This window comes from Carcharhinus amblyrhynchos, chromosome 30, assembly GCF_965287045.1.
Source record: "Carcharhinus amblyrhynchos chromosome 30, sCarAmb.v2.hapA, whole genome shotgun sequence".
Classification (NCBI taxonomy): Eukaryota; Metazoa; Chordata; class Chondrichthyes; order Carcharhiniformes; family Carcharhinidae; genus Carcharhinus; species Carcharhinus amblyrhynchos.
The window spans coordinates 26,028,558-26,042,794 of record NC_137353.1 but is presented as its reverse complement, the minus strand read 5'-3'; the positions used below and the strand labels follow the sequence as shown (position 1 = coordinate 26,042,794).

General features: G+C 45.6%; 1 protein-coding gene across 1 annotated transcript in view; it reads left to right on the top strand.

The window, feature by feature from the left end:
* The first annotated feature begins 640 nt into the window (after nt 1-640).
* The window catches only part of LOC145360211 (alpha-1,3-galactosyltransferase 2-like), a 39,561-nt gene continuing 25,964 nt past the window's right edge, over nt 641-14,237 (top strand). The window contains exon 1 of the mRNA XM_080215257.1: nt 641-861. Coding sequence (XP_080071383.1) covers nt 833-861 — 29 coding nt within the window. The 5' untranslated portion in view covers nt 641-832. The remainder of the gene's footprint in view (nt 862-14,237) is intronic.

The following is a 14,237-nucleotide window of genomic DNA, read 5'->3' as shown; positions in this document are numbered from 1 at the left end:
TCTGTTAATGTTAAACCTACTTGTGGCAAGGTGGCACAGTGTCAAGGACACAGGTTTGATTCCTAGCTTGGGTCACTGTTAGTGCAGAGTTTGTACGTTCCCCCCCATGCCTGTGTGGGTTTCCTCCGGGTGCTCCGGTTTCCTCCCACAGTCTGAAAGACGTGCTGGTTAGGCGCATTGACCGTGCAAAATTCTCCCTCAGCGTACCTGAACAGTTAAGTTTATTTATTAGTCACAAGTAGGCTTACATTAACACTACAATGAAGTTACAATGAAAATCCCCTGGAGTGTGGCAACTAGGGGATTTTCACAGTAACTTCATTGCAGTGTTAATGTAAGCCTACTCGGGACTAATAAATAAATTTAATTGCTCGGTTAATAAATGATAATAATAAATAATAAACTTTAACATTGATAAATTAAAACATCTGGGTGCAACTTGACATCTGTTGGAGGGGGAGTATTGACCAAACTTTGATTTCAATCACTTGGGAATGCTTTAAAAAAAAACACAAGGACAATCCCTTAAAAGGTAATTTCTTGGAAAGGCGGAATAAGTATCTGTTCCTTCTGCCTGGCGATTCTCCCCCATTCTCTTGGCCTCTCTGATTGTGAGCTGAATTTAGTTCGGGAGCTGGCAGAGTGAGCAGAACGCCTAGCAGCGCACTGACTGCTCTCACTCTCGCTGCTTTTAACACTGGAGCAGCTAAGCACAGGACACGCCTCAAACTGGAGGCAACAGGTCAACAAGCGGGAGTGTGATCCACCAGGAAAACCCTTCTACCTCCACAACCTTCTTCATGAATTTCCTCCTGCAAAATCTGTCCTCGAAATGGCACCAAGGTGGCTCTCCTATGGGAAGTGAGTAAATTTTCCTCCCCTCTTGCGCTTACATCTCCCCCCCCACCCCACCCCACCCTACCCCACCCCTGTTTTATTTCTCAGTCTGGTTTTATTTATTCTATCACTGTTTTTAAAGGTTATTCCGGAAATGTTGACCTTGGCGGGGGGGGGGGGGGGGGGAGAATGTTAGTTGAAGGGAGGGTGTTTTAATGGAAATTATTGTAGTGTACAAATTTTTTCAGGGTTTTAAATCCTCTTGAAGAAAAGTGTGGCGTAGTTTGTCTGGGAGAGAGAACAAGCGGTGGACAATCTTCACTGAAATATGGGGTGGATTTTAATATTTCGATTAATTGGTGCGAGGTGATAATGATTCAATGGAGGAGCTGTAGATTCATTTGTTTGTGTTGGTTTTGTATCTATTTCTGTTTTTAAAAAAAGCACTAGTAAGTGAATTTAGCGAGAGAAATGTTCTGAGCCACAATCCCATTTTCAGCAGTTCCCCCCCCCCCCGCATTTCGTGTACCTCTCCCCTTGCTTAAAGAATGCAATTAAATTGGGGTTTCAATCCAATGTTCCATTCTCCTCTGGAGAAAACTCGGTCTGTTAAAGCGGTGCTAGATTGTCAAATCCCAGTTCAAAAAAAAACAGCAATCCAGACGCCGCTAATACCGCTGTGTCATTTTAAGTTACACAGTGGACCAGTTTGACTACTTTTCAGACTCATTTCCAAGTTGTGCTGTTTTTTCTGTTGGGTCCCCAGCACGGAGAATTGCTTGAAATATGTGTGTGCGCATATATATTTTTTAAACTTTTTTTTATATTTCCAATGACTCACTTTTCTGTGACCCCAAAACCAAGTATTCATTCTTTTCCTTCCGTTCCCAGTGTGAGAGCTGTATCTTGTCAGTAGCTAATGGTGCCCTGGGGTTGAATATAGCTTCACCTGCTTCAGTCAGTGCTGGGTAGACAAAATGGTCCACTTTTCCACCTCCTTAGGTTAAAGTTTTAAAGTTTATTTATTAGTCACAAGTAGGCTTGCATTAAAACTGCACTGGGATCCACTCCTGACCTAGTGTGAATCAAAAGGGAATTTTCATGGTAACTTCACTGCAGCGTTAATGTAAGCCTACTTGTGACACTAATAAATAAACGTTAGACTTTTAAACCTCACCAGACATCAGATTTGGAATGGTCCTGATACTTTATACATCAGCTTTGTCCAACTCTACTTTGTCCTAGATTCACCTTAGTATTGGTAAGTGTGTTCACGCTTATAGGTAGGTGAGCCTGAACTTTTTATTATTTGCAGTTTAATTATTTTTATTATGTGGCAGAGATGTGTGGGGCTAGGTGAATTGGCAATGCTAAATTGTCCCTTAGTTGTCAGAGTGACTGGCAGGGTAAGACGCAAGAAATAAGTGGGGTTGTGGGGAGCAGGCCTGGGTGAGATTGTGGTCAGTGCAGACTAGATGGGCAAAATGGCCTCCTCCTGCACTGTAGGGATTCTATAATTCTATCTTGATAACCTTTATGCAGATAAAGAATGCTGGTTGAATACCTTTGAGCCACTGGAACTACCCTGACGTGCGTAGGATTTTTTGTTTAATTTGCAAGGAAAGCATTTAAAACCCATGAAACAAAAATGGCAAACACAATGGTGGAAGTCTTTGATTGAACTCAACAAGAAGATGTGCTTGACATTCTTAAGTTAACTGTTATATTTTGCAATGCTTTTGATTTGATTTATTATTGTCAAATGTATTTGTACGCAGTGAAAAGTATTGTTACTTGCACACTGTACAGACAAAAGCATACCATTCATAGAGAAGGAAAGGAGAGAGAGTGCAGAATGTAGTGTTACGGTCATAGCTAAGGTGTAGCGAAAGATCAACTTAATGCAAGATAATTCCATTCAAAAATCTGACAGCAGCAGGGAAGAAGCTGTTCAGTCAGTATATGACCTTAGACTTTTGTATCTTTTTCCCAATGGTGGAAGACGGAATGTCTAGGGTGCTTGGGGTCCTTGATTATGCCATCTGCTTTTCCCTGAGGCGGTGGAAGTGTAGACAGAGTGAATGGATGGGAGGCTGGTTTGCGTGATGGATTGAGCTACATTCACAACCTTTTGTAGTTTCTTGTGATCTTGGGCAGAACAGGAGCCATACCAAGCTGTGATACAACTGGAAAGAATGCTTTCTATGATGCATCTGTAGAAGTTGGTGAGAGTCATAGTTGACATGCCAAATTTCCTTAGTCTTATGAGAAAATAGAGGCGTTGGTGGGCTTTCTTAACTGTAGGTCGGAGCGTTACACTTCATATTGTCACTGCAGGAGCCTGCACTAATTGTGTAGCACAGGATATATATGCTCCTTTATACTCTGATCATTTGTGTTTCATGTGGAAATAGGTGTGTATCTTCATAGTTGGGGTGTGTGTTCTAATTAAATTGTTCAGTAGCAAGCTCTTTGTGAGATTTGAAAGTAAGCGGGTTATTTATTCTCTTGCACTTGCCTTGAACTAAATGCAACGTTAGACACACAGGCACCACAGTGGTTAGCATTGCTGTCTCTCAGCTAGAACATAGAACAGTACAGGCCCTTCGGCCCTCGATGTTGCGCCAAGCTATGTCCAATGCCAAGATCAAGCTATCCCGCTCCCTATTGTTCTGGTGTGCTCCATGTGCCTATCCAATAACCGCTTGAAAGTTCCCAAAGTGTCCGACTCCACTATCACAGCAGGTAGTGCATTCCACACCCCAACCACACTCTGAGTGAAGAATCTTCCTCGGACATCCCTCCCATATCTCCCACCATGAACCTTATAGTTATGCCCCCTAGTAACAGCTACATCCACCTGAGGAAATAGAGCGGATGTGCAGAGACTATCTATCCCCCTCGTCATCTTATAAACCTCTATTAAGTTGCCTCTCATCCTCCTCCACTCTAAAGAGAAAAGCCCCAGCTCACTCAACCTTTCCTCATAAGACCTACCGTCCAAACCTGGAAGCATCCTGGTAAATCTCCTCTGCACTTTTTCCAATGGTTCCACATCCTTCTTATAGTGAAGTGACCAGAACTGCACACACTATTCCAAATGTGGTCTCACCAATGTCCGGTATAGTTGCAGCATAACCTCACGGCTCTTAAACTCAAACCCCCTGTTAATAAACGCTAACACACTACAAGCCTTCTTCATGGCTGTATCCACTTGAGTGGCAACCTTCAGAGATCTGTGGATATGAACCCCAAGATCTCTCTGTTTCTCCACATTCCTCAGAACCCTGCCATTGACCCTGTAATCTGCAATCAAATTTGTCCTACCAAAACGAATCACCTTGCACTTAACAGGGTGAAACGCCATCTGCCACTTTTCTGCCCAGCTCTGCATCCTATCAATGTTTCTTTGCAGCCTGTAAGAGTCCTCCATCTCATGCACTACTCCACCAATCTTGGTATCATCAGCAAATTTACTAACTCACCCTTCAGCCCCCTCTCCCAAGTCATTGATAAAAATCACAAATAGCAGAGAACCCAGCACTGATCCCTGTGGTACACCGCTGGTAACTGGCCTCCAGTCTGAGAATTTTCCCTCCTCCACCACCCTCTGTCTTCTATGAGATAGCCAGTTACTTATCCAATTGGCCAAATTTCCTTCCATCCCACGCCTTCTTACTTCATGAGCCTACCGTGGGGAACCTTATCAAACGCCTTACTAAAATCCATGTATATGACATCAACTGCTCTACCTTCATCCACACACTTAGTTATCTCCTTAAAGAATTCAATCAAATTTGTGAGGCAGGACTTACCCTTCACAAAACTGTGCTGACTATCCTGAATTAAACTGAATCTTTCCAAATGGTCATAAATCCTATCTCTCAGGACCCTTTCCATTAACTTACTGACCATTGAAATAAGACTAACTGGCTTACAATTACCAGGGTCATTCCTATTTCCTTTCTCAAAGAGAAGAACAACATTCGCCACTCTCCTGTCCTCTGGCACAATCCCTGTGATATGGAGATGCTGGCGTTGGACTGGGGTAAACACAGCAAGAAGTCTGTCAACATGAGGTTAAAGTCCAACAGGTTTATTTGATAGTAAACGCCGCAAGCTTTTCGGAAAGCTGTTCCTTTGTCAGGTGAGCACAATCCCCGTGACAGGACCCAAAGATCAAAGCTAAAGGCTCTGCAATCTCATCCCTTGCCTCCCAAAGTATCCTAAGGTGTATCCCATCTGGCTCAGGGGACTTATCAACCTCAGGTTTTTCAAAATTGCTAATATATCTTCCCTCAGAACATCTACCTCCTCCATCCTATCAGCTTTCCGAAAACTAGTGGTTTTTGCTACCAAATCCACCCCCCCCCCCCAGCCACCTCTCTCTGTACCCCCGCCTTTGGACTGTAACTTGGTGTTGTGAGATTTCTTACTGTGTTTACCCCAGTCCAACGCTGGCATCTCCACATCATGCCCTCACAGCACCAGGGACCCAGGTTTGATTCCCGGATTGGGTCACTGTCAGTATGGAGATTGCACGTTCTCCCTGTGCCCAGGTGGGTTTCCTCCCATAGTCCAAAGATGTGCGGGTTAGGTAGATTGGCCATGCTAAATTGCCCCTTAATTTCAGGGGGGAGCTAGCTAGGGTAAATGCATAGGGTTATGGACATAGGGTCTAGGCAGGATTGTGGTTGGTGCAGACTCGATGGGCCGAATGGCCTCCTGCACTGTAGGATTCTATGATTCACACGTGGATCAGACATTTTGCATATTACAGTTATTCTGTTTTACGAGCTCTGGTCTCCCATCTGGTGGACGTGCAGTTTCTGGGATGGTTTTGATGTTTTTAAAACTGATGGGAGCAGCTTGTGAGATGAAGCAACCTTCACAGCAGGCTGTGAGCTTTCTTGTTCAATTTGTAAGGGGCTGGTTCTTAGGTGGTCTTTTACTGGAACCAGTGATGTTCTGCGGCTGACTCATGTCTCCAACAGCTTGTTTTGAGTCTGGTTCAAATAATTGATGGAAATGGCTGCAGACAGCTTCCAGCTGACCTGATTTGGGAAGAGAGATTGGGTAAACTGGGGTTGTTCTCCCTGGAAAGACGGAGAATGAGGGGAGACCTGATAGAGGTGTATAAAACCATGAAGGATATAGATAGGGTGAACGGTGAGAAGTTCTTTCCCAGGCCGGAGGTGCCAAACATGAGGGGTCACAGGTTCAAGGTGAGGGGGGCAAGGTTTAACTCCGATATCAGAGGGACTTTTTTTTTACACAGAGGGTGGTGGGGGCCTGGAATGCGCTGCCAAGCAGGGTGGTGGAGGTGGACACGCTGGGATTGTTTAAGACTTACCTGGATAGTCACATGGGCAGACTGGGAATGGAGGGATACAAACATAGAACATTACAGCGCAGTACAAACGAATGGGGTTGGACCAATGAGCGGCGCAGGCTTGGAGGGCCGATGGGCCTGTTTCCTGTACTGTTCTTTGATAACACAGAGACAACATTGTTGCCTGTAAGTCCTCTTTCTAAGTTCAAAGTCAGTTTCCAAATAAGCTGGGGTGTTTATTAATTGTGCATCCTTTGAGACTGATTAACACCTCTAGAGTGTTTGAGGCAGTCAGTATCTTGCTTCAGAGTAACCATCCAAACCCTTCTGATCTGATTCCAGGGAAGGACGTTAACTCACATGTCTGCAATGTTCTTTTGTTAGCCCTGAAGACAGTGGAGTGATTCTGATCCACAAAAAAAGTCAGATGATCCTTGGGTGGCTATATTTTGCAGCTTTTTCATCCAACCTTTAAAATATAAAACTAGTTTGAAGGCCAGAATATGACACGACAGTATTAGGCATGACATGACATTCAAACTTCAAATTTCTCTCAGTCACATCCTCTCTCTCTTTTCTTTCTCCCTTTCCTTCTCTCTATCTCTCCCCTTACACTCTCTCTCTCTCTCTCTTCCCCCCTCACTTTTTTGCTTTCTCCCTTTCCCTGTTTCTCTCTCTCCCCCCAGCCCTCTCTCTCTCCCTCTCTCTCTCTGTCCCCCCCCCTTGGTGCACTCTCTCTCTCTCCCCCTTCCCCCTGCCCCCTCTCTATCCCTCTTGCCCCCTCCCCCCTTGGGTCCCTCCCTTCTCTCTTGCTCACCCCCTCCCCACGCCCCGCCTTTGACTCCCTCTCTCTATGTCCCTTGGCCACCTCTCTTTATCTCTCCTCCCCCCCTTGGGTCCCCCCCCCCCAATCTCTCTCTCTCTCTCTCTCTCTCTCTCTCTCTCTCTCTCTTCCCCCCCCTCTCCCTCTCCCCCCACTTGGGCCCCTCTCTCTCTCTCTTTGCCTACCAGCCCCCCCCCTTAGCCACCTCCCCTCTCTCTCTCCCTTGGGTTCCCCCTCTCCCCCCCCTTGGGCCCCTCTCTCTCTCTGTCTCTCTCTCTCTCTCTCTTCCCCCCTGCCCCCCCCGGGTCCTCCCCCCTCTCTCTCTCTCTATCTCTCTTCCCCCACCCCCCTCACGGCACCTGACCCCCTCGATTTTCCAGCATTTTCTGTGCATCTGGAATTTGTGTGTGGGGCATGTTTTTTGGGATCAGGGTAGATGGGGAATGGGCAGCTGAGAACCAGGTCGGGCCCCAGATTCTTCCCATTCCCACCTGACTAGCGCCCCGCTCCAGTTATTTGTCATTTTGATTTCAGTGAATCTTAATAACACCGAGATTGTTTTTGATCTCTAGGGTGGCACAGTGGTCAGTACTACTGTCTCTCAGCGCTAGGGATCTGGGTTCAACTCCGGCCGCGGGTCACTGTATATGTAGAGTCTGCACATTGTCCGGGTCTCTGTGTGTTTCCTCCGGGTGCTCCGGTTTCCTCCCACAATCCAAAGATGTGTGGGTTAGGTTGTACGGCCAGGCCCGATGTCAGGGGATTAGCAAGGTAAAGGTGTGAGGTTATGGGGAATAGGGCCTGGGTGGGAGTGTGATCGGTGCAGACTCGATGGGCCGAATGGCCTCTTTCTGTACTGTAGGGTTCTATGATTATATCCTTTGGACTGCACAGCAAATGAAGCCCCTTGGACCTGCTGATGTAATTATAAATCTATTTGTGTAATGCGATGGTAAACAGGAGTACACTAATACCAAATTACACAGGGGAGCCAAGTTGCAGTAATTCTATGCAACTAAATTGTTGTGGGCCTGCATCCACTTGGCCTGTGGTTTATAACTCTGAGTGGATGGGCACGTGCGCAACTACCTCAGATATCATGATAAAGAAGGTTGCCTCCATCTTCAGCAAAAGGTGTATCCACCACATCTGGAAACCCTTACAAATGTCCATGTGCTTCCCTTTGCTGCTCCACCACTGTGACCCTTGAACGTCTGCTCGGAGCTGAGCGTTGCTGGGAGGCCTCCAAAGGCGAACCTTCACGGCTATCTCTACCTCCAGCTCCTGCTCACGTGTTCCTCAACCTGTGCCGCCACCCTTTCTACTTGGACGGGTGGCCCAGTGAGGTGGGTGTATCTGCTCCGGTTGAGGCCCCCTCAGTCAGCTTGCCTAAATCACCGTGAAGCCCCCTTGCATTCTCCTCAATTCCATCCAGTTTCATATCGTCTGCAAAGCTGGAAATGTTACATTTGGTTCCCTCATCCAGGTCATTTATAATTATTGTGACCAGCTGGGGCCCCAGCACTGATCCCTGCAGTGCTTCATTGTCCCTACCTGCCTCTCGTAATATGATCCATTTATTCCGACTCTCTGCTTCCTGTCTGTCAGTTTGTACCAATTCCAGTCCTTCCTCTCCCATATGCTTAAATTTACCCACTAACCTCTTATGACTGACTTTATCAAAAGCCTTCTGAAAGTCCATATACACCACATCCACTCGTTTTCCCTTATCTATTCTTTTCGTTCCATCCTCAAAAAAGAACTCCAGTAGATTTGTTAAGCATGATGTGCCTTTCATAAACCCATATTGGCTCCCATTAATGTGTTCCAAATATTCTGTCTTTTATAATAGACTCTAACATTTTCTCCGCTGCTGATGTCAGGCTAATTGGTCTGTAATTCTTTTTTTTTGTCTCTTCCTCCTTTTGTTAAGTGCTTTGAGACATCCTGAGGTTATGAAAGGCACTATGAAAGTGCAACTGTTCAACATTTTTAGTTCTGTTAGGTTTGTAGAGACTGGAGAAATGCAGGTTATTGTTTTGGTGGCAATGTAACGTTGCGATGTCTGATGCATCCTGTTTTGCCCACAGACAGAGATGGATGATAAACTGATTAGTCGCTCAGTTTCTGAAATATGTTCTGTTGGGTAATATATTAGAACAATTTGATATAAATGCGTAATTCTTCTGAAATGCAACAATTATTTTTGACTCAAATGATTATCTGAAAAATTGGCGTGTTGGTAGTGACTTGTACATTTTTTTGATTCTATAATCAAGGCAGTTTGGATCAAGTTGGCATTTTAAAATGTCACTCCAATAATCTCTGGAAACAAAACAATGTTAGGATAGTGCTGAATAAACTGTTGTTACAGTAATGCATCATTAAGATATAATTTCTTGCAAAAGACAGTAAAAGCATAGTTAAGTGTTCTTAAGTATCCCCTGATGCAGCGTGGTTCAATTTGTACAACCCACAAGATGCAGTGCTGCAACTCACTGAAGTTTCTTTGGTATCTCCCAAACTCTGACCTCTACTACCTGAGGCACAGTGGTTAGCACTGTGGTGTCACAGCACCAGGGTCCCAGGTTCAATTCAGGCCTCGGGTCACTGTCTGTGTGGAATTTGCACATGTTGCCCATGGTCTGCGTGCGTTTTCTCCGGGTGCTCCAGTTTCCTTCCACTGTCCAGAGATGTGCAGGTTAGGTTAATTGGCCATGCTACATTGAACTTTGTATTGGGGATTAGCAGGGTAAATGTGTGGGGTTGCAGGAATAGGGCCTGGGTTGGATTGTGGTCGGTGCAGACTCGATGGGCCAAATGGCCTCTTCCTGCACTGTAGGGATTCTACGATTTCTATGATCACCACCTGTACATTTCCCTCCAAAGTTGCACATCATCTTGGCTTAGAACTATATCACAGTTCCTTCTTTGTGACTGGGTCAAAGCCCTGAAACTCTTGCCCTAACGTCACCAGAGGACTATTTTCCTTAACATTCATATCATGGACTACAGTGGCTAAAGCAGGGAGCTCACTGCCATCTTCCTGGGCAATTGGGGATGGGTGCCAACTGCAAACCTGGGCAGTGTGCATGCAGTCAATTAATCTTTTAAATGATCTGTGATTGGAAAGCACTCCTCAAGGTTAACATTGACAATGTGTGGTTCCAACTCTGCATTGCTGACCTGTGCAATTGGCGGAAAGCACCATGCTGACAGATGGTGATGCCCGTGGTGAACCAACCACATTCGTCCTGAGAAACTTGCTTACACAGAATCAAGATAATTGAGCAGAGAAAATACTTCAGACTGTTGGCTAAAACCATAGGATTATTTGATTCTCTGTCCTTTTTTTTGAAGCCCTCTTTGGATCTTTTTAAATAAATGTACAGCTTTCTGCTCGGGCTGTTACGATCTGGAGAAACTCCCAGAAACTCAGGCCTGATCTGAGAAACTTGGCAAGTTGCTTTCGAAGAGGCAGCAAATTCAGAATTGTTGCCTACTTACAACAGTTGATTAAAAACAGGTTATCTTCCAAGCAGTTGGAGGTTTATCTCTGTATAGGTTTGGAGCCTCTATAAGATTTGGTAGGCCTTGTAGCTTAATCTTCAGTGACCATCTTACATTCCCCTCACAGTCTCGACTTCACATTTCTCAGTATTTCACACATGTAGCGTTAAACCAATTAATGTTAAAGACTGTCAGCCATGATGGAATGGCAGAGCGGACTCAATGGGCCGAATGGTCTAATTCTGCTCTTTTATCTTATCTGATGAAGTAAAGACTGAAATAAAGAGGAGCCAACCTCTCGCTCTTCAGACCTAAGAAATATGTGTACACTCAATCACCCATCAGGCCAGATATAGTCTAGACAAAGGATATCTTATCAGAAACAGTGATAGTGGCTTCCATTTTAAATGTACTGATTCCAGGACTTGTAATCCGAGTTAACAAGTGCTTTTCAGCTGGTCAGATACTTGTATTTTGAGGTGTCATCGCTGTTGTAAGGTAGGAACTATTGCCAGCTGCTGCCTTTGCTCGATGTGTTGTTCAGAACTGTTATTCATCATAATCGCTTCCACAGCATGACTGTCGGTGACGGGAGCTGGGCAGTGTCTGACCAGAGCACTTGCACAGTATAAAAATAACCTCCTTTTGACTTGCTTACAGCACAGAAGAAGGTCATTTTGTCAATTGCCTATTTAAATTGGTGTCCTCTCTGGTCTGCCACTGGGGACGGTACCTCCCTGTCTACTCCACCCAGACCCCTCGTGACTTTTGAAGACCTCTTGTCAAATTTCTATTCTCCAAGAACAGAATTCACATAACTGAAACGCCTCATCTGATCGTACGTTTGTAGAATCATAGAATCCCTACAGTGCAGAAGGAGGCCATTTGGCCCATCGAACCTGCACCGACCACAATCCCACCCAGGCCCTATCTCCGCACTCCCCACACACACTTGCCCTGCTAGTCCCCCTGACACTAAGGGACAATTTAGCATGGCCAATCCACATAATCTGCACATCTTGAGAAACCAAGGGGCAAGTCACGCAACAATCGAAGTTGAACAAGCCTTCAGCATGCTTTCCTGGAGGGGTCAGAGACAATGATCAGGTAGAGGCTATCCCTTTGCACTCTGACTGTACTGACATTTGCATTGTCCCCAAAAGTTTAAAACTTATTTATTTGTTCGTGTCACAAGTAGACTTACGTTAACATTTGCAGTGAAGTTACTGTGAAAATTCCCTAGTCGCCACACTCCGGCGCCTGCTCGGGTACACTGAGGGAGAATTCAGCGTGGCCAATGCACCCTAACCCAGCACGTCTTTTCGGACTATGGGAGGAAACCAGAGCTCCCGGAGGAAACCCACGCAGACACGGGGAGAACGTGCAGAGTCCACACAGGTAGTGACCCAAGCCTGGAATCGAACCCGGGTCCCTGGCACTGTGAGGCAGCAGTGTTAACCACTGTACCACCGTGCCACCCAAGTGTAGAATACTCGATTTCAGTGGCTGAGACCACAAGCTCGAATTTCAGTCTCTAAACTGGCTTGTCCTTGATAATTGCCAGAAGAATCTGGATGGGGGAGGTGAGGAGAATCACTTCATGGCAACATACTTCATAAAACTTGGCTCTGTTTGGTGGTATGGTTCAGGTTTGATTGACTTCTCGCTCTGCAGAACATGCATCTTCTAGATCTCTTTCCATTCCCACTTCTGGCTAACGAAATACCATTCTATTCATAGATCTCCATGTTTAAATTTATCAGTTTATTTCTGTACATGACTGAGCTACATTTCAGAAGAGTGTGTAATGCAGAGTAATAGTTAATTGGCAGGTGTAGTAGGGGTGAGTGGAAAATGTATGTTAGCAACACTTCTAGACGGATGCTGGAATGTGTTACAGAAAATCCTTAGGTATGTGGCGGCCTTCTGTTCTGCACACAGGCCCCAGCCAACGAAAGTGTCAACGTACTTGGAAGCTTTGTCCTTTTTCAGCTGAAATACCGCATTTTTTTTTATCTGCTGATCTCGGAATGCACTGCAAAGATGAAAGATGTTGAGGGTCCTTTCTTGGTAGCTGTTGAGTTGTCCGTGTTTCATAACCATACTACAAGGTACTGAATACACAGGCATTATAGACCAGTATCTTGGTCTCTGGCTGCTGAGCATCAGCTTTAGGTCACTGGTTACTTCACACCATCAACTTAATTGTGAGTTTGAGCCTGTGCGCTGCTTGACGTTTTCTTACGGTCCCCGAAAGAGTAGGGGGTTTTAGTTCAGTCGGGCAGCATGGTCGTTGCAGGTTTGGTGGGCCGAAGGGCCTGTTCCTGTGCTGTAATTTTCTTTGTTCTGAAGAGCCAGCTTGATTGTAACTCCACACACGTTTCGTGAGTCAGCCGGAAGTGTCAGCAGCTTTCTACGAGTGCGCTATTTGAGTTCTGCATCAAGGAACAGATTCTGTCACCAATAAAAATAGTCCACGTGCCTTTTTCGAGCTTGAATTTCCTCGAGTGACTAGCACCGTCTCATGAATAGATTAGGCTTGTACTCGTTAGAGTTTAGAAGAATGAGGGGAGATCTCATTGAGACGTATAAGATGATGAATGGGATGGATAGGATAGAGGTGGAGAGAACTTCCCGCTCAGAAAGGATAGTAGGACTAGGGGGCACAGCCTCAAGATAAAGGGGGGGCGGTTTAGAACAGAGTTGAGGAGGAACTTCTTCACTCAAAGGGTGGTGAATCTCTGGAATTCTCTGCCCGTTGAAGTGGTGGAGGCTGCCTCGCTAAATATTTTTAAGACGCGGGTTGATGGGTTTTTGATGAGAGAGGGGATTAAGGGTTATGGGGAGAGGGTGGGAATGTGGAACTGAGCCACGACAGATCAGCCATGATCTTATTGAATAGCGGGGCAGGCTCGAAGGGCTAGTTGGCCTACTCCTGCTCCTATTTCTTATGTTCTTATATCAGTGAGATCCAGATGTGCTACATTTTTGTCTTCATTCACAGTCTGGATAGATTGTAGAGCTTGATGTCTGCAGTGTGCAGGGGTCTTTCAGTGCTGCAGGCGGGATCTCCTGTTCCTGATGGCAAGGATAAACTCCTTGGTCAAGGAACGCAGTGAAGAAGGTGGCGAACAAAACGGGAGTGAGATCACAGCCCTGTTTCACCACAGTCTTCACACTGAGGGAAGTGCTGTCATCAAGCAATGTTGTGGAATAACTGGATGAGCCAAAGGACCTTTGCAGAGCCAGTTTTCCTCACTGTTGAAGAATCCTGCCCTGCTGATGTTGAATGCTTTGGTCAGACCTACACCAGAAAGGTGTGTATCCTGTTCCATACATGTCTTGTAACTGGTGCATGGAGAAGATCATGACCAGTGTAGTCCTGCCTATAGACAAACCATGCCGTTTTTGGCTATACTCTGACTTGGGTAGATGAAATTTTTAAAGCACGACCCCTGGAAAGGCCCTTGTTTTTGTGATCTGGTCATTGCTGCAACCTCTTCCGTCACCTTTGCTTTTGTACGTTGTGTCGGGTTGTTTTGTTTTGCTTCACACATGGGAACATATTCCACCTTCTCTCAGAGAAGGAGATGGCCATGTAGCAGTGAGACTTTCCATGCTAAAGCATTTTGGTTGGAACTCCAGCATTACTGCTTACTGAGTCTTTTCAAGCTTGAATGATGAGGGTTCTTCCCCTAACTTGGCCTTGACAGGAAGCTGAGAGAGAGCAGTCTG